This window comes from Mesoplodon bidens, assembly GCF_964165515.1.
Source record: "Mesoplodon bidens genome assembly, chromosome: 2".
NCBI lineage: Eukaryota > Metazoa > Chordata > Mammalia > Artiodactyla > Ziphiidae > Mesoplodon > Mesoplodon bidens.
The window spans coordinates 25661016-25682579 of NC_138177.1; the positions used below are offsets into that span (position 1 = coordinate 25661016).

General features: G+C 47.6%; 1 protein-coding gene across 1 annotated transcript in view; it reads left to right on the top strand.

Moving 5' to 3' along the window:
* Nucleotides 1-19114, top strand: part of STYXL2 (serine/threonine/tyrosine interacting like 2) — a gene marked incomplete at its 3' end in the record, with an annotated part of 31022 nt that extends 11908 nt beyond the window's left edge. Inside the window, exons 2-5 of the mRNA XM_081224201.1 lie at nucleotides 4932-5026; nucleotides 8394-8625; nucleotides 10954-11171; nucleotides 16263-19114. Of these exons, the coding sequence (XP_081080327.1) occupies nucleotides 4932-5026; nucleotides 8394-8625; nucleotides 10954-11171; nucleotides 16263-19114 (3397 nt within the window). The remainder of the gene's footprint in view (nucleotides 1-4931; nucleotides 5027-8393; nucleotides 8626-10953; nucleotides 11172-16262) is intronic.
* Nucleotides 19115-21564: the final 2450 nt, after the last annotated feature.

Here is a 21564-nt window from a genome sequence, read left to right on the forward strand (position 1 = left end):
TCGATTTGCTTAACTGACTTCTCTCCTTCCTTGGAGCCTGAACTTTGCCTGTGTGGTCACTTTTACTGAAGCTCAGAAACCTGTTCCTTTTTTGCAAAAGCCAAATCAAGAAAGACACCCCCTCCTGGGCCTCTGCCTCCGTTTCATTTCCAAGGGATTCACTGAAAGGAAGTGATCGGCTGTCAGGGGGGAAGGTCGTGACAACCCGGTAACTGGTTTAAAGAACTGGCTTTCAAACTTTGCCAACTGTAGTTCACAGTGGGACATACCATTTACTCAGAGCATATGTGTATATTTATGTGTAAATTTTTAAAAGGTTTCACAAAATTACACCTGTCTTTACAATGGATGGTGCTATTATCTATTCTACTTTTTTTCTTTTTCTTTTTTTTTTTTTTTGTCAGATGCTAGGCGCGACCCATTGATTTTATGATACACTAATGGGTCACAGTCTGCAATTTTGAAAAACACAGGTTTAAAGAAAGCTGCCCCCGAATCTGCTCTTGGTTAGGAAGTCCATCAAACTCTGCTTTATTGTTTCTCTTCAATTCACCCTCAAGGCTTTTTAGCTACTGCTTCCTGATCCTATGATGAGGTATATATCGATCCTAGAGCCTTTCTTTCCCTGCCGGTCTTTTTTGAACAGCCAGTCCTTTCTGCTTTCCAATCACGGTGTGTCATCACACGCCATCTCAGGCATGCGGGTGGAAGCACAGACACAGTCATAAATCAAAACCTCTAGGGTCACTGTCTCACTGACCTTGCAAATATAAACAGGCCCACTTGTCCAGATCTTACCCTCCTGCCTCCTCTCTTTCTCTGCAATCCTGCTTCTCGGTGGAAAACAAAAGCAGCTTCTCAATGCCTCTAGGACATTGCTGTCCACTCGGGTCCTTTCAGGTCCTATCCCCACACCTTCTATATTAGACTCAGTAAACCATGTCTCTGGCAAAGCAGTCTTAGGACTATCAGGTTTACATCTGCTCCTCTCATAACGGGTTAACTCATAAAAGCGCTCAGAATTTACATCCTACCTTCAACACTGGAGGATGCTGAGCTGAGTTTACTGTTGCTCGCATTTTTGCATCAGCAGCGAAAACAAAAGCAGTGTGGGATTGCGGAGGGCATCTGATCTTAACCCACCCTCTTTTCTCAACCTTAAAACCTCCAGCTTCTCAAAAGTGTACTGGGTGGTCTTCAAATGTGATTTCTCAGATTCACTGACCCAGGAGCTGGAGTTCAGTCTTTACCACCAACAAGGAGGAAGGATGTTTCCCCACCATTTTTATTTTCAGATTTTAATTTCATATTCTCCCCTATCAAACTTACAGCCTCAGGGTTTACGTATATTCAGGACAGGTTATCAGTTCCCGGTATTTGTCATGTGAAACCAAATCCACACAATCTGAAGTCGATGTTGTTTGGGGAAAATGGCAGGATCAAAGGCTCGCAGAAAGACAGAACCAGGTGGGGATCCCAGGGGGCACCATCTGCTGACTTCTGGCTCGGGTCTTTCTGCACACCTGACAGGTGAGGGCTTCTGTATCTCTTTTCAGTCTGTGCCTGTAACTTCCTCCAGCGGAGACCCCTGGAGGTCTGCAGAGGAACAAAGAAAACTGACCTCTGCGAGAAGTGAGGAGCCATGCCAGCAGGAAGCCCTTATCATCCCCATAGTTACAGGAGAGTTCTTGGTTAATTACCCTTTCAGGATTTCGTTTTGATTCCCCCCCACCCGCCAGACCTCATTTTTATTATTATTTTTTATTTATTATTATTATTTTTTGCAGTACGCGGGCCTCTCACTGTTGTGGCCTCTCCCGTTACGGAGCACAGGCTCCGGACGCACAGGCTCAGCGGCCATGGCTCACAGGCCCAGCCGCTCCACAGCATGTGGGATCCTCCCGGACCGGGGCACGAACCCATGTCCCCTGCATCGGCAGGTGGACTCTCAACCACTGCACCACCAGGGAAGCCCTATCTCTTCTTACTTTTTAGACATAGTGTATGTGGAGCTCCATTTGTACTCTTGCTCTGGGGTGGGCCTGTTACTATGGAGATTGGCGAAAGCTCTCTAGTTCTAGCATCCAAGGATAATATCTCACAAACCTCACCCTTAATTCACCCTCAGTCCCCAGTCATGCTTTTGAAAATGCATCTTCTGGTCACAAGGAGTACTTGGGCTAGATTGGAAATGATCTGACACAACTGCTCTTGGAAATCCCTCAGGAACTACCAATGATGATACAACATTGTGCTGACCTGCATGGGCAGGTCTAGCCACGTCCTGGTTAGAGTCATAGGCTACTCCTTTTCTCTGTCAAAGACACTTCTTTTTTCATAGCCTTGTTGGCTCTGATCACATCATTTTCCCAAGGGGGAAATCTGATGTGGATGCCTACTACAAGGGAATTATTCTGCTAATCAATTCAACTAGACTTATCTAATTCCAAGTTAGCTCCATTCAGTTCAGCTGGACTCAGCTCAACTCAACCCAATCCATCCATCCATCCATCTATGCTTTCAACAAGTATTCTTTAAGTACTTTTCTGTCAAAGTCTATGTTGGGCCTGGGGATCCAGCTGGGGTTTCTTCCACCAACCAACTCACCTCCCCTTTCCAATCAAAATGGTATCAGTGTATTGTGTGGAGAGAAGACTGGACTCAGACAGGACTGCTCTATTTTTGCAACTTAGCCTTGCCACTTATTTACTGCCTCCGGCAATTTTGTTAACCTCTCTGAGCCACAGTTTCCTCACCTTAGAGCAGGAATAATAATACCTACTTTGTGGGAGTTTTGTCAGGATTAAATTTATAAAAGGCACTCACAAATGGTATCCAGGGATTTCCCTGGCGGTCCAGTGGTTAAGACTTTGCCTTCCAATGCAGCGGATGTGGGTTCGATCCGTAGTCGGGGAGCTAAGACCCCACATGCCTTGTGGCCAAAAAACCAGAACATAAAACAGAAGTAATATTGTAACAAATTCAATAAAGACTTTAAAAATGGTCTACATAAAAAAAATCTTTAAAAAAATGGTATCCTGGACTTCCCTGGTGGCGCAGTGGTTAAGCATCTGCCTGCCAATGCAGGGGACATGGATTTGAGCCCTGGTCCGGGAAGATCCCACATGCCGCGGAGCAGCTAAGCCCATGCACCACAACTACTGAGCCTGTGCTTTAGAGCCCGTGAGCCACAACTACTGAAGCCTGCGCGCCTAGAGCCCGTGCTCTGCGACAAGAGAAGCCACCGCAATGAGAAGCCCGCGCACCACAACGAAGAGCAGCCCCTGCTCGCCACAACTGGAGAAAGCCTGCATGCGGCAACGAAGATCCAACGCAGCCAAAAATAAAATAAATAAATTTATAAGAAAAAAAAATGGTATCTATACCCAACACAGTGGAAGAACACAGACCAAGGAACATCACTGGGAAGTTTCTAAACACTGCAAACCAAAGAAGATCCTGCAGGTTTCCACAGAGATAAAATAGGTCAATTACAAGGGCCAGTAAACACATTGACTTCTGACTTTTAAGAGCAAAACGATAATGGACAAGTTTCTAGTTCTGGGTAAGATGGCAGCCAGACCCTCCACCTAGACTCTCGCATGGATTGCCCTTATAAAATCTGGACAGAAGGCTACAGCAGCTGTTTGAGGACTCTGAAAAGTAAATAGTTTCAGGCAGATTGAGGAAGAAAACCAGAATCCAAACTACTACCAAATCAGCAGCGTGTTTATCATGTTTTCCTCTAGAATACACAACCTTGACTCAAGGCAATGTGACAATGATGGCAGCAATAGCCTGAGGTGCCTAAGAAATGAAATATTATTCAGCAATAAGAAGGAACAAATTATTGACTCATGCAATAGAATAGATGACTCTTAGATGCATTTTGCTGAGTGAAATAAGCCAGATCCAAAAGACTACTATATTATTTCATTTATTTAACCTTCTGGAAAAGGCCATACTATAGGGAAAGAAAACAGATCAGTGATTGCTAGGGGATGAGGTGCAGGGAAGTTTTGACTATAAAACGAATGGGGCATGATGGAATTTTTTGGAAAAAAAATTAGTATCCATTAAGTCCTCTCGCCTTTTATTAATCCTCTCTGGACATAAAGGAAAGACTAAGCAAAAAAGACCCAAAGCTCACCACGACACCTGGAAAAGAGGAGAACCCACTGGGGAAGAGGGCACCCACCACTGTAGTATGGTCCTAACCCTTGGTTTTGATTCACCGTGTTCCTCAAAGATGCCTTTGGACACCTCTGCTGAATTCTTTCTGGGAAATTGACATTTACCTAAATTACTCTATTGCATCCCTGGGCTTAGGCTGATCCTGGATTTCTTGCATTCAAAATCAGGACTGTGCAGTTCAGCACATCTTTATGTTTCCCTCGGTGCTGTGTCAGCCCTTCATCATCATCAGCCCACGCCCTTTAAGCAGGGAGAAGATACGGGGCATGGAAGGAATGGTGGCAGCCTACCCAGTCCATCAATCCAGCAGAACCCTGGTGGAAGCCCAGTTAGGGACATCCTACAGTATTGATAACAGAGGAGCAGGGACAAGAAAAGAAAAAGGAGCAGCAGTACATCCAAGGGTAGGAACACACAAAGAAAATGAAGCCCCATCAGCGTGAGTTCTCCCCAGTCTCTTCCCTCCATAACCCAGGCTACCATGTCATGAAACATCAAGGTGACAATTCTGGTCTAAAAATAAATAGGCGACTAAGCCATAGCATACCCAGCTTTCTGCCTTCTTAGGTTCCCTAAATTTAGGAGACTAAGCCATAGCATACCCAGCGTTCTGCATTCTTAGGTTCCCTAAACTTAGGAAGGCATTCCCTTTATCTCATTGTTTTCTTATCTGAAAAGATTGCCTCCCATTCAGATGCTGCCCAGAGTCATCTCACGTGAATATCCTCCTCTTTTAGGTACTCAGTGGTCTCAGATGCAGAAACAGAAAGCATTTTCATGGAGCCCATTCACCTCTCCTCAGCTGTTGCAGCTAAACAGATCATCAATGAAGGTGATGCCATCAGACACCGGGTGGGAGGAGGGAGAGTACAAGGGGCATCTGGAGACTCTCGGAGGGGGGCCATTAGAAGGTGTCAATGTGCTTCTCACATGCTTCCCGTCACATTAAGAGGAGCGGATCCAAAGAAGGCAGTTCCTCCAACCCCTCCTCATCAACATTCATGGGACAGAGGTGGAAATTATTATGTCTCAGCGTGAACAGTTCTCTAGGCAACAGACTGGGAGGCAGCTCCAATCTGCCCCTAGGGCCCCTCATTCAGTTTTTCAGTTAACCTCAGGGGCCCTGCGATGGCTTATGCTAGAGATGCAGACCTGAGAGCCTAAGAAATGGCTAGGAGCATCCAGAGAGTTCTGTTCAAAGGGATGTCTAGATTTAACTCTGCATTTCCACTAGTGCTTAAAGATGGTTTTTAAACTGAAATATGAATGGGGAGGAGGTAAGGAAAGGTGGGGTGGCAAGAGCTGTTAATATTTACACAAAAAAATTTAGAGCAGAAAATGTACTATATTTCATTCAAGGATACTCATTCCAGTTGGATAGATTTTTTTTTTCCTAATCAATTTTGGGCAAATAATCTTTCACAGTTTCGTTCCTCTCCTTTCTCCTCCCTTTGCACTTGGTGTCTCTCTCACTCCGGATGGGTGGGGTGAGATAAGGCAGTCCTGTTAATTACACAGGGCCCACCTGGCCTTTAGGCTTAATCTGGCATCCACAGCGGGTGGCCATGATCACTTCCCTAGTGATGAGAACCAAACATGCTACTCCTCCATGTAAGCCCAGGTCTTGCTTAGTCCCTAGGCCCTTTGTGTCCCCACCAGGGTCCCTGAGGACATCTGGATCTCTTGAGCAATGAGACACTTTAAAATACCTCATGAGCAGTGAGATATTTTACCAGATGTTGCTTGTTGATCTGGGAACCCTAGGAGGCCCCATCTTCTCAAGTAACTATTTTTTTCTGTTTTCTTTTATCACCCTACCTGGGGTCACTGTTACCTTGCTGCAAGTCAGGCCAAGGTGTCTTGATCCCAGTCTAGTTCTTTCTAAATTGCTCCCAGCACCACCCTAACTCTGGAAGTTCTTTTTCCCTCCTGTGTGGTTGGGAATTTCCCTAACCTTCCATCTTGCAACACCCTTGCATTGTGCTTCACTCTCTGGACAACTCTCCAGGCTTTGGCTCTTTTTTTTTTTTTTTTTTTTTTACGGTACGCGGGCCTCTCACCGTTGTGGCCTCTCCCGTTGCAGAGCACAGGCTCTGGACGCGCAGGCTCAGCAGCCATAGCTCACGGGCCTAGCCACTCCGTAGCATGTGGGATCTTCCCGGACCGGGGCACGAACCCGTGTCCCCTGCATCGGCAGGCGGACTCTCAACCACTGCGCCACCAGGAAAGCCCCAGGCTTTGGCTCTTGATAAGTAAAAGTCCAGGTTTAGGGGTTGTGAGAAAACCATGTCCTCTCTTTGAAAGCTTCACTTTCAGGTCTATGGGATGCTAGGGATGTTCAGCATTTATACTGTGACCTGAAGCTGAGCAATGCCTTTTTTTTTACCCTAAGCCTTTCTAGGCATTAAGCCTAAGTTTCATTAGTCTGAGTGGCTGAAGGATGGTGGGGGAAGAAAAAAAGAATAAATTACAGAAAAAAGGAAAATATACCAAGTGATACTTCAAAACATTGCCCTACTCAGTAGTGATTAGAGGGGGTAAAAATGGATGTCGAAGAACCCTCCAATTTCAGAAAAGTCTGCATATGCCACACATCTGACAGAGTGCAAAGGAGAAATGTCTGGGCTTTACTCTCTTTTGATGAAGCCTCAGCAAGTAGAAATAAATGGGAGGAATTGATGCGGCTGAAGTGTGGAGCAGAGACCTAGGGAAAGTAGGAGCTCCCAGTGGGGATAAGGGGCTGGGACATTTGTTTTTAAATTGGAAGGGGAAGAAATCAGAACAATAACCTGCTGTATAAATAGCCGAGGAAGACATTGCTGTATATTTTAACGAGGCAGTGGGGAGGTTTTTTTTTTTCCATGTAGTAGAGGAAAGATATCTAAGTAGGGGAGGGAAAGAGAGGGGCTTTTACATTTGCCATGTAAGACCCCAGGAGAGCCAAGAGTGGTGGAGAAAATAGGAACGCTTCATCTATTTTTAAGCAAAATAGAGCACTGGGATTGCAGAGGTTTTCTTCTTCCTGCTTTTGAAACGGATATCAAAGAACATTTAGAGCTGAGACCTGTGCAGGGATGTGGGTGCACATCAGGTGTTTTAGACGAGGGTGGAGACGAGAGGGAAGCTTTAGGGAAATGAAGTTGTCAGCCCTGGGCAGAACCCAGGGCTCCTGGATCCGCAGACTTGAGCAGCCCGGTTTACAGACACCTGCTCATTCTGTGAAGGGCGGGGCCACGTCTATTGCCAACTGTGGCTGCACTCTTCACCCACGAGGGAAAGAGGTGGTGCCAGCAAGAGGTTATGGCCAACACAGAGGACACTCCTTTCCTACCTACCTTCTTTTTCCCTCTCTCTACTCAGTATTTTTGGGCTACAAAGTGAAAAGAAAGGTTTTGCTCTCTTGTATACCTTCTTAGAGAAAGGAAAGATCCTACCTTCCTCCAAATTGGATAATTTGGGAGCAAATACATTAGGAGGAGAAGATAAAGTTTCACTCGAGAGGCAGGTGAATAGAATTTGAATTCAGAAATGCAGGAAGGCCCCGAGTGCTGTTTTGTGACTGGCATCAGAGCTCATAGGAAACTTTTGCCACCTGTCAGGGAGCTGGGAGGCTGAGGATCACAGGCGCCCACACTCTAGTGGGGGAAACAGACAATAAATTAAATAAGTCAATTAAAGGTGTATTAGAAGGTGACCTAGCATAAGTGACTGCTGAAAGTTTCACTTTTCCCAGAGTTATTTGCCTTCCATGTGTAAAGGAGTCAAACTAATAGAATGAATTATGTTACTAAAGAATGCCATGTAGTCATTTGGTAAATGCTTCTAAGCATCTAATTTGTGTGGGTCACTGTGGGATTTACAAGTATAAATTGGGCATACACCAGCTACTTAAGGACCTCGGTCTAAGAAATTATCAGCCAGCTTTAGAGAAAGATGGGAGGAAATGAGGGAAACTGATGTCCCTTCTCCTACCCCAGTACACCTATGCTGCTGACCCTGACCACAGTGTCCAGGCCAATGCAGGCTCCTCCTGGGTCCCCATTAAGTCCTTCCTGACAGATCAGATCCTGCTGGATCTGAATGAATTCAGCCCATACGCAGAGTCCTGGCAGCGAATGGGCAAAGAGTGGGTTCTCCCAAGGAGCAGGGAAGGCCCTGGTGTTCCTCCTCTTTGATGAGAATGCTTCCTGTCCCCCTAGAACTCAAGCCGCGGGGAGTCAAAGCTGAGGCAAAGTGTCCAGGCATGCTGGAGTCTGCCGAGCAGCTGCTTGTGGAGGACCTGTACAACCGTGTCAGGGAAAAGATGGATGACACCAGCCTGTACAACACTCCCTGCATCCTGGACCTACAGCGGGCCTTGGCCCAAGACCGCCAAGAGGCTCCCTGGAATGAGGTGGACGAGGTCTGGCCCAACGTCTTTATAGCAGAGAAGTGAGTCTGATGTCTGGGGGGGATCATGATCCTTTGCACTCTGGGTAGTGCCTGAGATGAAACTCCCCCAACTTTGACCAAAGGCTCAATAGCTCCCTCTAGCAAATTGATGCTGCCTGACTACTTTCCCAGCCCTGAACTTGGAGAACAGCCCCACCCACCCACCTGCACACAGAGATCCCCAGGGAAAAATGCTGGCATGATTGCTTATCCTCCAACCTTCTGCCAGGGCTCTCTATCATAGCCTGGCCCCTCCAGGTGCCTTTTCTGGGCCTCCCTTCCTGCCCAGAGCCTTGCCAACAAACGCCTTGCTATCATCATCAGCCCGTGACATCCATAACAACCATATAATGGGACATTTGGAGCCATTGATAATATTGATTTTATATATGTTTACCAACTTATGAAAGTGTCCACAATATATTAAGAGGATAAATAGGTTATAAAACAAATATGTATAACATGATGCTAATTGAGTAATATATATAGTATGTGTGTATGTCTGTGTGTGTATGTGCTTTTACATAGACAACAAATTGGAAACAAATGTGATGAAAAGTTTATAGTACTTCTCTCTAGGAGGTGGTTCTGTAAGTGATTTCCATTTTCTTCTTTAGGTTTCTTTTGAATTGTACAGATTTCCTACAGTAAACATGTGTTATTTTTATAATAAGAAAAAAATGTTATTTTTCAAAAGTTTATCAGTGGTTTCCAGAACAAAATCCAAAACAGCTCACTCACATCCTGCTGCTTTTGTTGTGGTCTTGCCAGTGCATAATTGGAAGCAATAGGCTGGTTGGTGAAATTCGTTGTGCTGATCTATTGGCTACTTAATAAGATCTTTTCCCAATGTAATTACCCATATATCTGGATGCAAGGGAGGGAATCTGGGGTCCCCAGGGCAGGCAGTAGGGAAAATAGCTTTGGACATTGGGTCTTGTACTCCACTGTGGTGTAATGGGTTGCCCGGGACCTGATTCCCAAAGCTGAGCACCAAGTCCTGAGTGATCCCTAATTAGCTCTGTAGACCCAGAAAAATTCACATTGTGATCAACAGGGACCCTGGGCATCTCCAGATGTCACCAGCTAAAGGCTTCTGCTCCTTATTGGGCAACCTGCCATCAGGGCCTCTTTAAACTAAGCTCTATTTATTCCACTGCAGTAAAAAGAGCTCTGGGGGCTTCCCTGGTGGCGCCGTGGTTGAGAGTCCGCCTGCTGATGTAGGGGACACGGATTCGTGCCCTGGTCCGGGAGGATCCCACATGCCGCGGAGCAGCTGGGCCCGTGAGCCATGGCCACTGAGCCTGCGCATCCGGAGCCTGCGCTCCGCAACGGGAGAGGCCACAACAGTGAGAGGACCGCGTACCGCAAAAAAAAAAAAAAAAAAAGAGCTCTGAACTAGAAACCCTGAACCCCAGTTCTTATTCAGAGTCTTTTTCTTTGAACAAGTCATAAAAGCTATCTGATTCATTTTTACAGTCTTCAAATGGGAAATATGTATACATATAGCTGATTCACTTCATTGTACAGCAGAAACTAACACAATATTGTAAAGCAACTATACCCCAATTTTTAAAAAATGGGGGGGAATAATAATAATAATACCTATAAAACAAAAAGAATAGTTGTCCTGTCTACCTCTTAAGTTTATTATTAGGATAAAATAAATTAATGCATATGAAAGCACTTTGAAAAATATAGCATGCCATATCAATGTGAAGCACACATTTTATTATCATTTTTGCCTGCCACTTCTGTGTCTTGATCACTGTGCATCCCAAAGGCATGGAATTTTAGCTTAGAGGTCTCTGGGCCAATCAAAGCTTTCGTTACACATCTCTTCTTTCTCCTGTCCTCCCTTGCCCAGCTCCCCGTCCCTTCTCTCTCTCGCCAGAGCTAAGTCACTGGTCCCTTTTTTTTTTTTTTTTTTTTTTTTTTTTTTTTTTTTTTTTTTTGCTGTACGCGGGCCTCTCACTGCTGTGGCCTCTCCCGTTGCGGAGCACAGGCTCCGGACACACAGGCTCCGCGGCCATGGCTCGCGGGCCCAGCCGCTGCGCGGCATGTGGGATCTTCCGGGATAGGGGCACGAACCCGTGTCCCCTGCATCGGCAGGCGGACTCTCAACCACTGCGCCACCAGGGAAGCCCTACTGGTCCCTTTTTATAACAATATTTCCAGTGAGCCCCAGACACATGGGTGAGCAGAGAAGGAGGTATTCACCCAGCTGTGGCCCTCCTGACCCGGCTGAAGCAGGCTTCCAATCTCAGTGGTAAGGCACCTTTCTAGTTCTGACTCTGGCAAAAAATGCCCCTGCCTCTTTCCCTCCAGGAGCGTGGCTGTGAACAAGGGGAGGCTGAAGAGGCTGGGAATTACCCACATCCTGAATGCTGCTCATGGCACCGGCGTCTACACTGGGCCTGAATTCTACACTGGCCTGGAGATCCAGTACCTGGGTGTGGAGGTCGACGACTTCCCTGAGGTGAACATCTCCCAGCATTTCCGGAAGGCAGCCGAGTTCCTGGATGAAGCCCTGCTGACCTATAGAGGTGAGGGGGTCGGTCTGCTCCAGGCTGCTGGAATTCCACAGGGGAAGGAAGCACAAAAGGAATGTTATGGAAACCTCCAGGTTATCTGCTGTCTGGAGGTCATCTATCTTAAGGCGGTTGTTGTCTCATTCTAGGACAAGGGGAAAGGAATGGACCATCATTCACCCAATAAGTAATTACTGAGGGCCCAACATGTGCCAGGTGCTATTCTAGGCATTGTGGTGAAAGACACAGGTAAAGCTTCTGGCCTTTGATACTTACATTGTAGTGAAGGTAGAAAAACTTAGACAGAAAAGAGAAAGAAAAAGAAAAATGTCAGATACTGATCAGTGTGAGACAGAGATGAGAACTGGGATGATGTGTTGGAGTGTCTGGCTAGCTCCCTCAAGAGTGGTTGAGAAGGCCTCTCGGAGAAAGGGCCGTTTAAGCTGAGTGATAAGAAGGAACTAGCCATGGAAAAATTGGAAGAAGAACATTCCTGGCCAACGGACGTGCCAGTGCAAAATTCCTAAGGTGGAATAAGCGTGGGGTATTCAGGAATCACAAGGCGAGTGTGGGTTAGCCTGGTAGATAAGGGTGGCAGGGGCCCATCGTGCAGGAAGTTGAGGACCAAGGTAAGGGAGTTAAAAGGCACCTGGATCTGATCTGCATTATGGAAAACTCACTCCCTGGGCTTTGAAGGCAAGACCGGTGGGAGGGGAGGGGAGAGTGGGAGTGAGGAAGGCAGTGCTGAGGCTGTCACTGTAGTCTAAGTGGGATGATAGGAGACTATCTACAGAGTTGACGGGACATCCATCTCAAGGAGGATCTCCATGAGGAGAGAGGCTGAAGCCCATGCAGTGAGAGCGGGTGGGAGTTCAGGATCTGGTGCCCAAAAGACCAGGCTTCAGTCCAGGATTTGCTATGTTCTCTCTATACAAGGATCTGCCGTTTCCTTATCTATAGAACAAATAGATCTAATTTTCCTAAAATTGCTGTAAGGACTAAAATTGTAAAAATGCATATAAGGGCTTACTTCGCACAGAACTGGGTAAATAATAAATGTTTAAAAAGTTACAACCAGGGCTTCCCTGGTGGCTCAGTGGTTGAGAGTCCGCCTGCCGATTCAGGGGACACGGGTTCGTGCCCCGGTCCGGGAAGATCCCACATGCCGCGGAGCAGCTGGGCCTGTGAGCCATGGCCGCTGAGCCTGCGCGTCCGGAGCCTGTGCTCCGCAATGGGAGAGGCCACAACAGTGAGAGGCCCGCGTACCGCAAAAAAAAAAAAAAAAAAAAAGAAAAAAAAGAAAAAGTTACAACCATTACTATAATGAATATTATTAACTATTCCTGGGAAGGACATTTCCTATCATCACCAATGACCAGGAAGGGTAATTTTTAATGGATACACATATATATACAGAGAGAGAGAAAAAAAAAGAGGGAGACAGAGAGGGGAAATATTTTTATGTATGTATACATTTTTATTAAATTATAATTTATAAATGTTATGTATATAATAATTATATATCTATATAAAATGATTTTCTCCCCTTTTCAAAGCTTTAAAAAACCTACTTTTAAGAACGTATTTCTTCTGACAAAAGTGGACTTGGGCGTGTCTGCCAAGAGTCTGTGGGAGAGGGGATCTCTTCCGCTGCCTTGCCGGGTGCTGACGGCCACTTCTCGGCCGAACGAGGGAAGCCATAGACGCGGCAACCGGCCGGCGGGGCTCGCGCAGCATCCCGGGCGAGTGAGGCCGCTCGCAGAGCCGAAACGCATCCCCAGAAGCGGGAGAAGCTGCCCGGAGGGTGGCGGCGTGGCAGGGAGGCGGCGGGCTGGGCGTCCAAGAGCTGCGAGGCCGGAGCAGCAAGTGTCCTGTCGCGCGGAGAGGCAGACGGCAGCACTCCCTCCAGGGCAGGTTCTCCCCGCGACCCAAAGCGGTGCCGCCGGGCCTGCGGGCGAGCGCAGCAGCTCTGCCGGGTCGACCAAGTGGTCCCCATCACCTGCCTGGCCAGTGCGTCCTGCAGACCATCTCCTCTCCCCTTGCTGCTATCAGCTGCCTTCAGGCTCACCCTCCCTAGTCTCCGCACCCCTGCGAGGCAGGGGAAGGACGGTATCCTTGTGTTGCCTTTGTGGGCACTTCCTACGCCGGGGCAGACAGTTGTCATCATCCCTGGAATTAACCTCCTGAGCCTTAGTTTCTGTGGTTTTCTCCACTCTAGGATACTTCCGAGTCAGTTCTTAACAAGGAGGAAGGCAAAACCTACCCCTGGCTCTGGGCATTTTACATAATAATCACAATGACCCCTTGAGAAGGTATTTACATTTTGCAAATTGGGAAATCCCACTCATTAGGTTAAGTGATGGCCACCATGAGATAATTAAGATTCCTTTGGTTGCCAGTAAGTAGAAAGCATCTGAAACTACTTAACAAGCAAGAAAGGCATTAATTACAGCAATACAAGGAGAAATCCAGAGACAGGAAGGTGGCCCCAGGTTGGTCTGGAACAAGGACTGGACAGCCTCAGGACTCTTGGTTCCATCACCTCTTTCTACCTCAGAGAGCATGGCCCACCACAGGCCTGACAATAACCGCTAACTTCCTGCCTCAGTTCCCTGGGGAGAAAATTTGTCAGACTCTGGTCCTTTGTCTACCTTAAATTCTATCCACAGTGGCAAGGGGGGTGGCTTCTGGGCAAGTACTTCTCATTTTCCTGGGGTGCAGAGAGGGGGAAAGTTCTGAGGAAAAGGAGAATTATGAATTGGGAGGATACAAAACAAATGCCTACCATATAAAGGCATACTGAGAGTGTGAGAGAACTGGAACCCAGCCTTACTCAAGTCCAGGGCTCTCTCCACTAGCTGTACTCTTCAAATCTTTAAGCACATCTAGACAGACCACCCCCCCCACGTCCCCCCACCACTTCCCCCCGCCATCAGCCCTTCTGCTAATCAAGATGGCAACTGCAAATTAGAAAAAGACCACCTTCCTCAAGCCACTTTACTGCTGGAGACTTTTCATCATAACCAAACAAATCAACTTTGACTTCAAAGTTAAAGGCGTCCTCTCGAGTTGTGTCAAGCATAAGCTATACATTAGTGTGGGCTTGTGCCTAACAGAGAAAATTAAAAAAATCCTTTCGTTGCTCTGGGTGAATTGGGTGGGGCCCCAAGTCTGACCCACCCAGCTCTCCCCTGTCCCTCAGGCTGCCCCTGACACTCTTCAGAGGAATCCCAGGTGTAAGGAACATAGCACGGAAAAGCATGGCACCCCAACCTGGCCTCCACCAGACTAAGTCTAATTGTATTTGATGCCCTTATGAGGAAGCCTAGCTGCCTATGTCCTGAAGTGTCCTGAAGTGAGCTGGCCTAGTAACCACCTCCAGAAGAAGTGAATGAGACCTTGGTACTAACTGTAGTAAATTGTGACCTGGTCAGCCAGTTAAAAGGTGAGGGACAGCTGAGCCCTGAGCTGGAGCAGAGAGGGGATAAGACATTGAATCTGTAGATGCTCTTTTAGTGGCTTTGATTCTGCTTGCTTACCTCCCCCTAGTGGCTGCTGGCCCTTGGCATTAAGGCCTTTCAGCATTATTGGACCTCAGGGCCCTCAAGTCTTGCCTTGGTCTCTGGCCTTCTATGTGACAAAGACATGGTCTTAACTGGTACTAAGATATAATAATAGAAGTCACCCCCATCCCATATTGTAAGATAGGACTCTTTACTGGTTTAACAAATATCCTCGAAGACTGTTGACAAATAGATTGATGACAGCCTCTAGAGAGATCTCTAGTGGTCCCAGTGTGCATGTTAAACAGTCATAGAATGAAGGCATGGTTGTCATGTTTATGAAGGATGCAAAGCAGAGGGGGAGGCTGGGGAATAACCGATCTATTGAATGGTAGAATTGAGACTTGCAAAAGCTTCTGTTAGCCTAGAAGAACAGGCTATAACGACCAAAAACATCAATAGGAATTTGTAGGGTTATCTTTATGTTTTAAGAATGCTGCAAGATAAGAGAGACATGGCTTGATAGCAGTTTTTTTAGAAGGCTTTATAGGTTTCAATTGATAAAAAAGATAATTTTAGTTCATTGTGTGATATATCCACCCACATTGCAAGCTCAGATGGCATCAGTGAAGGCCCAGTGCCCAGAAAAAGAGTGGCGAGGGGCCCACTCTACTCTGTATGGGTCAGTCCAAACCTGAAATATCTTGCTCCGTACTGACACAATTTCCTTAGGAATAAAACTGATAAATTCAAGTTTGACCTGAAGAGGGTGGCAAGTGTAGTAATGGAACATGAAAAAATGTTTGTCTAATGATTGAAAGACCCAGAATAGGGAGGAAAAGAAAAAAGAAAAAGAAAAAAAAAAACTCTAGTGAAGAATATGATCGTGATTTTCTTAAAGATATTTGTATTAAAGACCTGATTCATACAGATATATTTATTATTTACCCTTGTATGTCAGAGCAGGAACACTGGGTGCCTGTTACAGAAAGTTACCCTTTGCCCTAACATGTGAAAGAATTTTCAAAAAATTAGAATGACATAAATATGGAATGAGAGGGGTGTGTGTGTGTCTGTCTGTCTGTCTATCTGTCTAAGATACTGAGCTCTCTGTCACTGGAAGCATCTGGCAGAGTCTGGATGATGGATTATCTAGCAACAAGGGTGTTGTAAAAGGAATTCTCAAGGGACTTGTGGTCCTTTCCAACACTGAGATTCTACTTCTCTGTGATTCATTCATCTTAGCCTCATTCCTTTTCTTCTCTATTCTTTTATTTTTCCTCCTTCTGATGCTCAGTCTGGTGGAGAGAAAGTGCACTCCAGTGTTTCAAAAATGGGAACAGTGGTTAGTTCCTTTTTTCCCCACCCACTCCCCACTCCCTGCTGTGTTCAGAAAATGCGGAAAATGTTTCCTCAAGCACAGGGCAGTGTTACTGCTCTGTGTGACATCTGTAATATGGGAACAATGATGCTTGTGCCTCATGGGACTTGAGCATGGATGAATATGAGATGCCAAGGAAACATTAAATCCAGCACATCAAAACAGCTCTTAAAAAAGAATACAAGTGCCATTACATCACTATCTCTTGTGTTTTCTTCTCAGGGAAAGTCCTAGTCAGCAGTGAAATGGGCATCAGCCGCTCAGCAGTGCTGGTGGTCGCCTACCTGATGATCTTCCACAACATGGCCATCCTGGAGGCCTTGATGACTGTGCGCAAGAAGCGGGCCATCTACCCCAACGACGGCTTCCTGAAGCAGCTCCGGGAGCTCAACGAGAAGCTGATGGAGGAGAGAGAAGAGGACTTCGGCAGGGAGGGGGAAGAAGAGGAGGCAGAGGAGGGCGAGGATGCAGGGAGCACGGTTGGGGCCAGAGTGCACGCCCTCACCGTGGAAGAGGAGGATGACGCCACCAGTCACCTGAGTAGCTCCTCCTTGGGGAAGGCCAGCCGAGCCTCCAAGCCCCTCACCCTCATCGATGAAGAAGAGGAGGAGAAACTCTACGAGGCGTGGAAGAAGAGGCAGGGTCTCCCCACAGGCAAGGTCCACCAGGGTGGGGACGACAGGCGCTCAGCCTCCTCCGGCCAGAGTGAGGAGGAGCCCGAGGATGAGGATGTGGAGCGAATCATCCGGGAGTGGCAGAGCCGCAATGAGAGGTACCAGGCAGAGGGGCACTGGAAGTGGAATAGGGAGGAGGAAGAGGAGGAGGAGGGTGACGACAGCTCCTTTGTGAGGAGAAGACGGAGGCACACGATGAGTGAGAGCAGCACCTCCGACAGTGTGAGCAGCCACGACATCCGGGTCCTGAAGCAGCAGCTGGAGATGAGCAGCCAGAACCGAGGCGGGAGACGCCGTTCTGACTCGGTGTCCACGGAGAGCACCTGGGACATGTGGAACCAGAGGCTACTGGAGATTGAGAAGGAGGCTTCGCGGAGGTACCACACCAGGAGCAAGAGAGAGGAAGTAGACGCCAGCTCGGAGGTGGGGAACGGGGCGCGGGAGGATGACGAGGAGAGTGTGTCCTCTGAGGCCAGCTCCTTCTATAACTTCTGCCACAGGAACAAGGACAAACTCACTGCCCTGGAAAGGTGGAAGATCAAGAGAATCCAATATGGATTTCACAAGAAAGACTCGGAGGCAGGAGAAGGCAGCAGTGAGCAACGTGCAGAGGAGGCCAAGGGGGAGAAGAAGAACCTCTCTGACGTCAACCTATCTGCCTACCAGGCCTGGAAGCTGAAGCACCAGAAGGTGGGCAGTGAGAACAAGGAGGAGGTGGTGGAGCTCAGCAAGGGAGAAGACTCGGCCTTGGCCAAGAAGAGGCAACGGAGGCTGGAGCTGCTGGAGAGGAGCAGGCAGACGCTGGAGGAGAGCCAGTCCATGGGAAGCTGGGAGGCAGATAGCTCGGCTGCCAGCGGGAGCATCCCCCTGTCTGCATTCTGGTCCGCAGCCCCCTCAGTCAGTGCTGGTGGGGACACAATGTCAGTGCTCAGTGCCCAAAGCCACAGCTCCCATCCCTCTCAGGCCCTAAGCAATGTAGGGGGAAGCTTGGCCTCTGCCACCACCACACCTCTACCTAACCTGCCAGTGGGGCCCGGAGACACCATTTCCATTGCCAGCATTCAGAACTGGATTGTCAACGTAGTCAGCGAAACTCTCACCCAGAAGCAAAATGAAGGGCTGCTGTTGTCCCGCTCACCATCTGTTGCAAGCATGAAGGTGGCACCAGCAGCCAGCTGCCTGGGGGATGACCAAGTCTCCATGCTTAGTGGCCAGAGCAACTCCTCCCTGGGCGGCTGCCTGCTCCCTCAAAGCCAGGCAAGACCCAGCTCCGACACGCAGTCCATGCTGTCTACCCACATCACACGGAGCTCAAGAGCTGAAGGTACTGGGAGCAAAGTGAGGGGGACCAGCAAGCCTATCTGTAGCCTCTTTGCTGACAGTGTTAACCTAAAGGAGCTTGGCCGCAAGGAGAAGGAGATGCAAACAGAGCTGAGGGAGAAGATGTCTGAGTACAAAATGGAGAAGCTGGCCTCCGACAACAAACGCAGCTCCCTTTTCAAGAAGAAGAAGGTCAAGGAAGATGAGGATGATGACGTGGGTGATAGGGATGAGGACACTGACAGTGCCATAGGGAGCTTCCGGTATTCTTCCCGCAGTAATTCCCAGAAACCCGAAACAGACACCTCCTCCTCCCTGGCTGTCTCTGATAGTTATGGAAGTAGCAGCAGAGCTGGCAAAGAGATGGATAGCACTATTAATACGTGGCTCAGTGGCCTCAGGACAGAGGAAGAATCTCCTCCCCAAAGTGATTGGTCTGGAAGCTCCAGGGGGAAGTGCACAAGATCTTCCCTGCTCTGGGAGACGGAGTCTAAGTCCTCCAGTTACAAGTTCTCCAAATCCCGGTCAGAGGAGCAGGACACCTCCTCCTACCATGAGGCCAATGGCAACTCCGTAAGAAGCACTTCACGGTTCTCTGCTTCCTCCACCAGGGAGGGCAGAGAGATGCACACGTTCTCCAGGTCCATGTTCAGTGAGACCTCAAGCTCCCGAGAGGAAAGCCCGGAGCCCTACTTTTTCCGCCGGACCCCTGAGCCCTCTGAAGGGGAAGAGTGCCCAGAACCACAGCGTCCGGGTTGGGCCAGACCCAGGGACTGGGAAGATGTGGAAGAGTCATCCAAGTCAGAATTTTCTGAATTTGGAGCCAAGAGGAAATTCACCCAGAGCTTCATGAGGTCTGAAGAGGAGGGAGAGAAGGAGAGGATGGAAAAGAGAGAGGAAGGGAGGTTTGCTTCAGGGCGGCGGTCCCAGTATCGGAGAAGCACGGACAGGGAGGAGGAGGAAGAAATGGACGATGAAGCGATCATTGCTGCCTGGAGACGCCGGCAAGAAGAAACCAGGACTAAGCTGCAGAGAAGGAGGGAGGATTTAGCTGGGCAAAGTGGATCTGGGAGAGACTGAGAACACAGGGAGAGGCCATACGGCTTAGCACAGGGCTCAGGGCATACATTGCCACAGCCCATCAAGGGACAAGGTTGTGGAGAGGATCATATGGAGGAGCAGAAGTGAAATGAGAGGTACCAGGGAGAGGGGCACTGGATGTGGTGTAGGGAGGAAGCAGCGAAGGAGGAGAAGAGACATAAATGTAAGGTCCAAATGAGGGACAAGCTGACACCATTTCTGTTGCCCAGTGTCCTCTAAGCTTTGGTGCTTCACTTATATATTTGATTTTGTTCATCACAGACTAGAAAGATGAGCTTGCAAAGGCACTATAGTTTGTTGGAGACTCCAGCTTACATCCAGGAAGGCTGTGAATACACGACATGGTTCTATATGTAGAGGTTTTATTATGAGGCCCAGGAAATCTATCCTGTGGCAAGTCTCACCTCTCCCAGCAATGCTGAGTTCTGGTTGTTTCTTTTGAATGTTTTGGAACTCCATTAAATTGATATGTTGTCAAATATTTCTTCTTCATTCTGGTCACTTTTAGCTCTTTGGATATTAGCAGAAACCCAATTTAAGAGACAGATATGTTACCATGAGCCAGCCTCACCTTGTGCTACAAAATCTGTGTCTCCAGAAAATACCATTATCACCTTATTATAAAAAATAATAACCAAGTATTTAGTTTAGGATACAGTGCAGTGGGAAGACACTAGGGGGACCCTTGAGAGTAACAGAGGGAACTCGAGAAAGAGAGAACAGTTTTTGTTGTGGTGAGAGTGGCAAGCTAAAGGTAGAGAGTCCCTCTGGAATGGCAGGAAAAAAAAGCAAATCATGAGGGAGACAAGAAAAGAAGCCCAGTACAGGGAGATGGAGATGTATCTTTATGAAATCTTGTGGTCATCCTTGCTCTTCATTCCTTGGAGGATCATTGGACAATGCAGTGGGCAGTCAACTTGATCCTTCCCTGCACTCTGGATGGGCTAAGTTGGTGAGATTTCCTTACCTTTTGTTCTCAAGGGTTTCCACCCCTCCAAACACAGGTTGAATTGCTGAAGCAAGAGGCATATTTTGGGCACCTACCTCAAACACTGATGGACTCATTTCTATAGTTCCTTTCAAGCTGCAGCATTTTGCAGGGTTCGAAAACAGGCACATGCCATGCAGGGGTCCAAGATGTCTTGCTCAGTCAAAAAATCTAATTCATGAGACGAAGTTGGAAGGGCAGGAGATTAAGGAGGAATCCACCAATGGGATGAATTGTATGTGATCACTAAAACCTTAGTTTCATGGGACATGGAGATGATGCATCCTTTCTATGTGGATTAGTTAACATTACACATTGCAATGAGCACAAAGATACCAAGACAAAAGGAGCAGACTTGAGCTCAAACCCAGACCTGAACATTAGCTGCTGTCAAAGTAACTGAATTAATTTGCTCACCTTCCCTCTAACACTTCAGCCTGAAGTTCAGTTGCTGATGGAACTCATCTCCCCTGCACTGGCTGAGGGAGAATGAGGCCTTAAAAAAAACACTGTTCAGGGCTTCCCTGGTGGTGCGGTGGTTGAGAGTCCACCTGCCGATGCAGGGGACACGGGTTCGTGCCCCGGTCCGGGAAGATCCCATATGCCGGAGCAGCTGGGCCCGTGATCCATGGCCGCTGAGCCTGCGTGTCCGGAGCCTGTGCTCCGCAACAGGAGAGGCCACAACAGTGAGAGGCCCGCGTACCCCCAAAAAAACAAACAAACAAAAAACCACTGTTCAGCCTTTGTCCCATTTGCCCCTTTCCTTCTTCCTTTGCTCATTTTACTTTAGTCAGCCTTAGTCCCTAGTTTCCATGCTCAACAAGTCATTCTCATCATTCAAGATGGTGGTATACTCATAGGCCCACTGCAAGAAGGCTGGTTGTGGCCCGTTTTATCTTCTGGGTGAGCTCAAGTCTTCCTCTCTCATTTCACCCCTACAGGGAAGTTTCTGATGCAGTCACAGACAATCACTTGAGCATCTATTCTAGAAGGTTGATCTTCTGGAGAGAGGATTGAGAATATCCCTGGGACAACAGCTCTCTTTTTCTTTTCCTGATTTTCTTACCTTGAATTATCTTGCAATTTGACCATCAATATTTAGAGAGCCAAGTTCAGGGACCGAATTAACTGACAGGACAGCTGAGCAGCTGCCCCCAGTGCCCATACATAAGGATCCAATTAACACAGCTCTCTACACATGTCTTTTTTTCTAACCTAACTGGAAAATAAATAAATTGATCTCAGTCATGTCAAGAAATTTTAAAAAATTCCTAGTCAATCCTAACTAATAGTCCACTGAATGGAAGTTGAACAAACATGTGAAGCATCTTAGTTTGAAGAGTCACCCTGTCGTTCTCCAGATCTGAATTTGAGCCTGGTGGAAACAGACCAAGGAGACCACCTAGTCTGCTTTTACTTGAGCTCATAGGCTAGAAGGGCA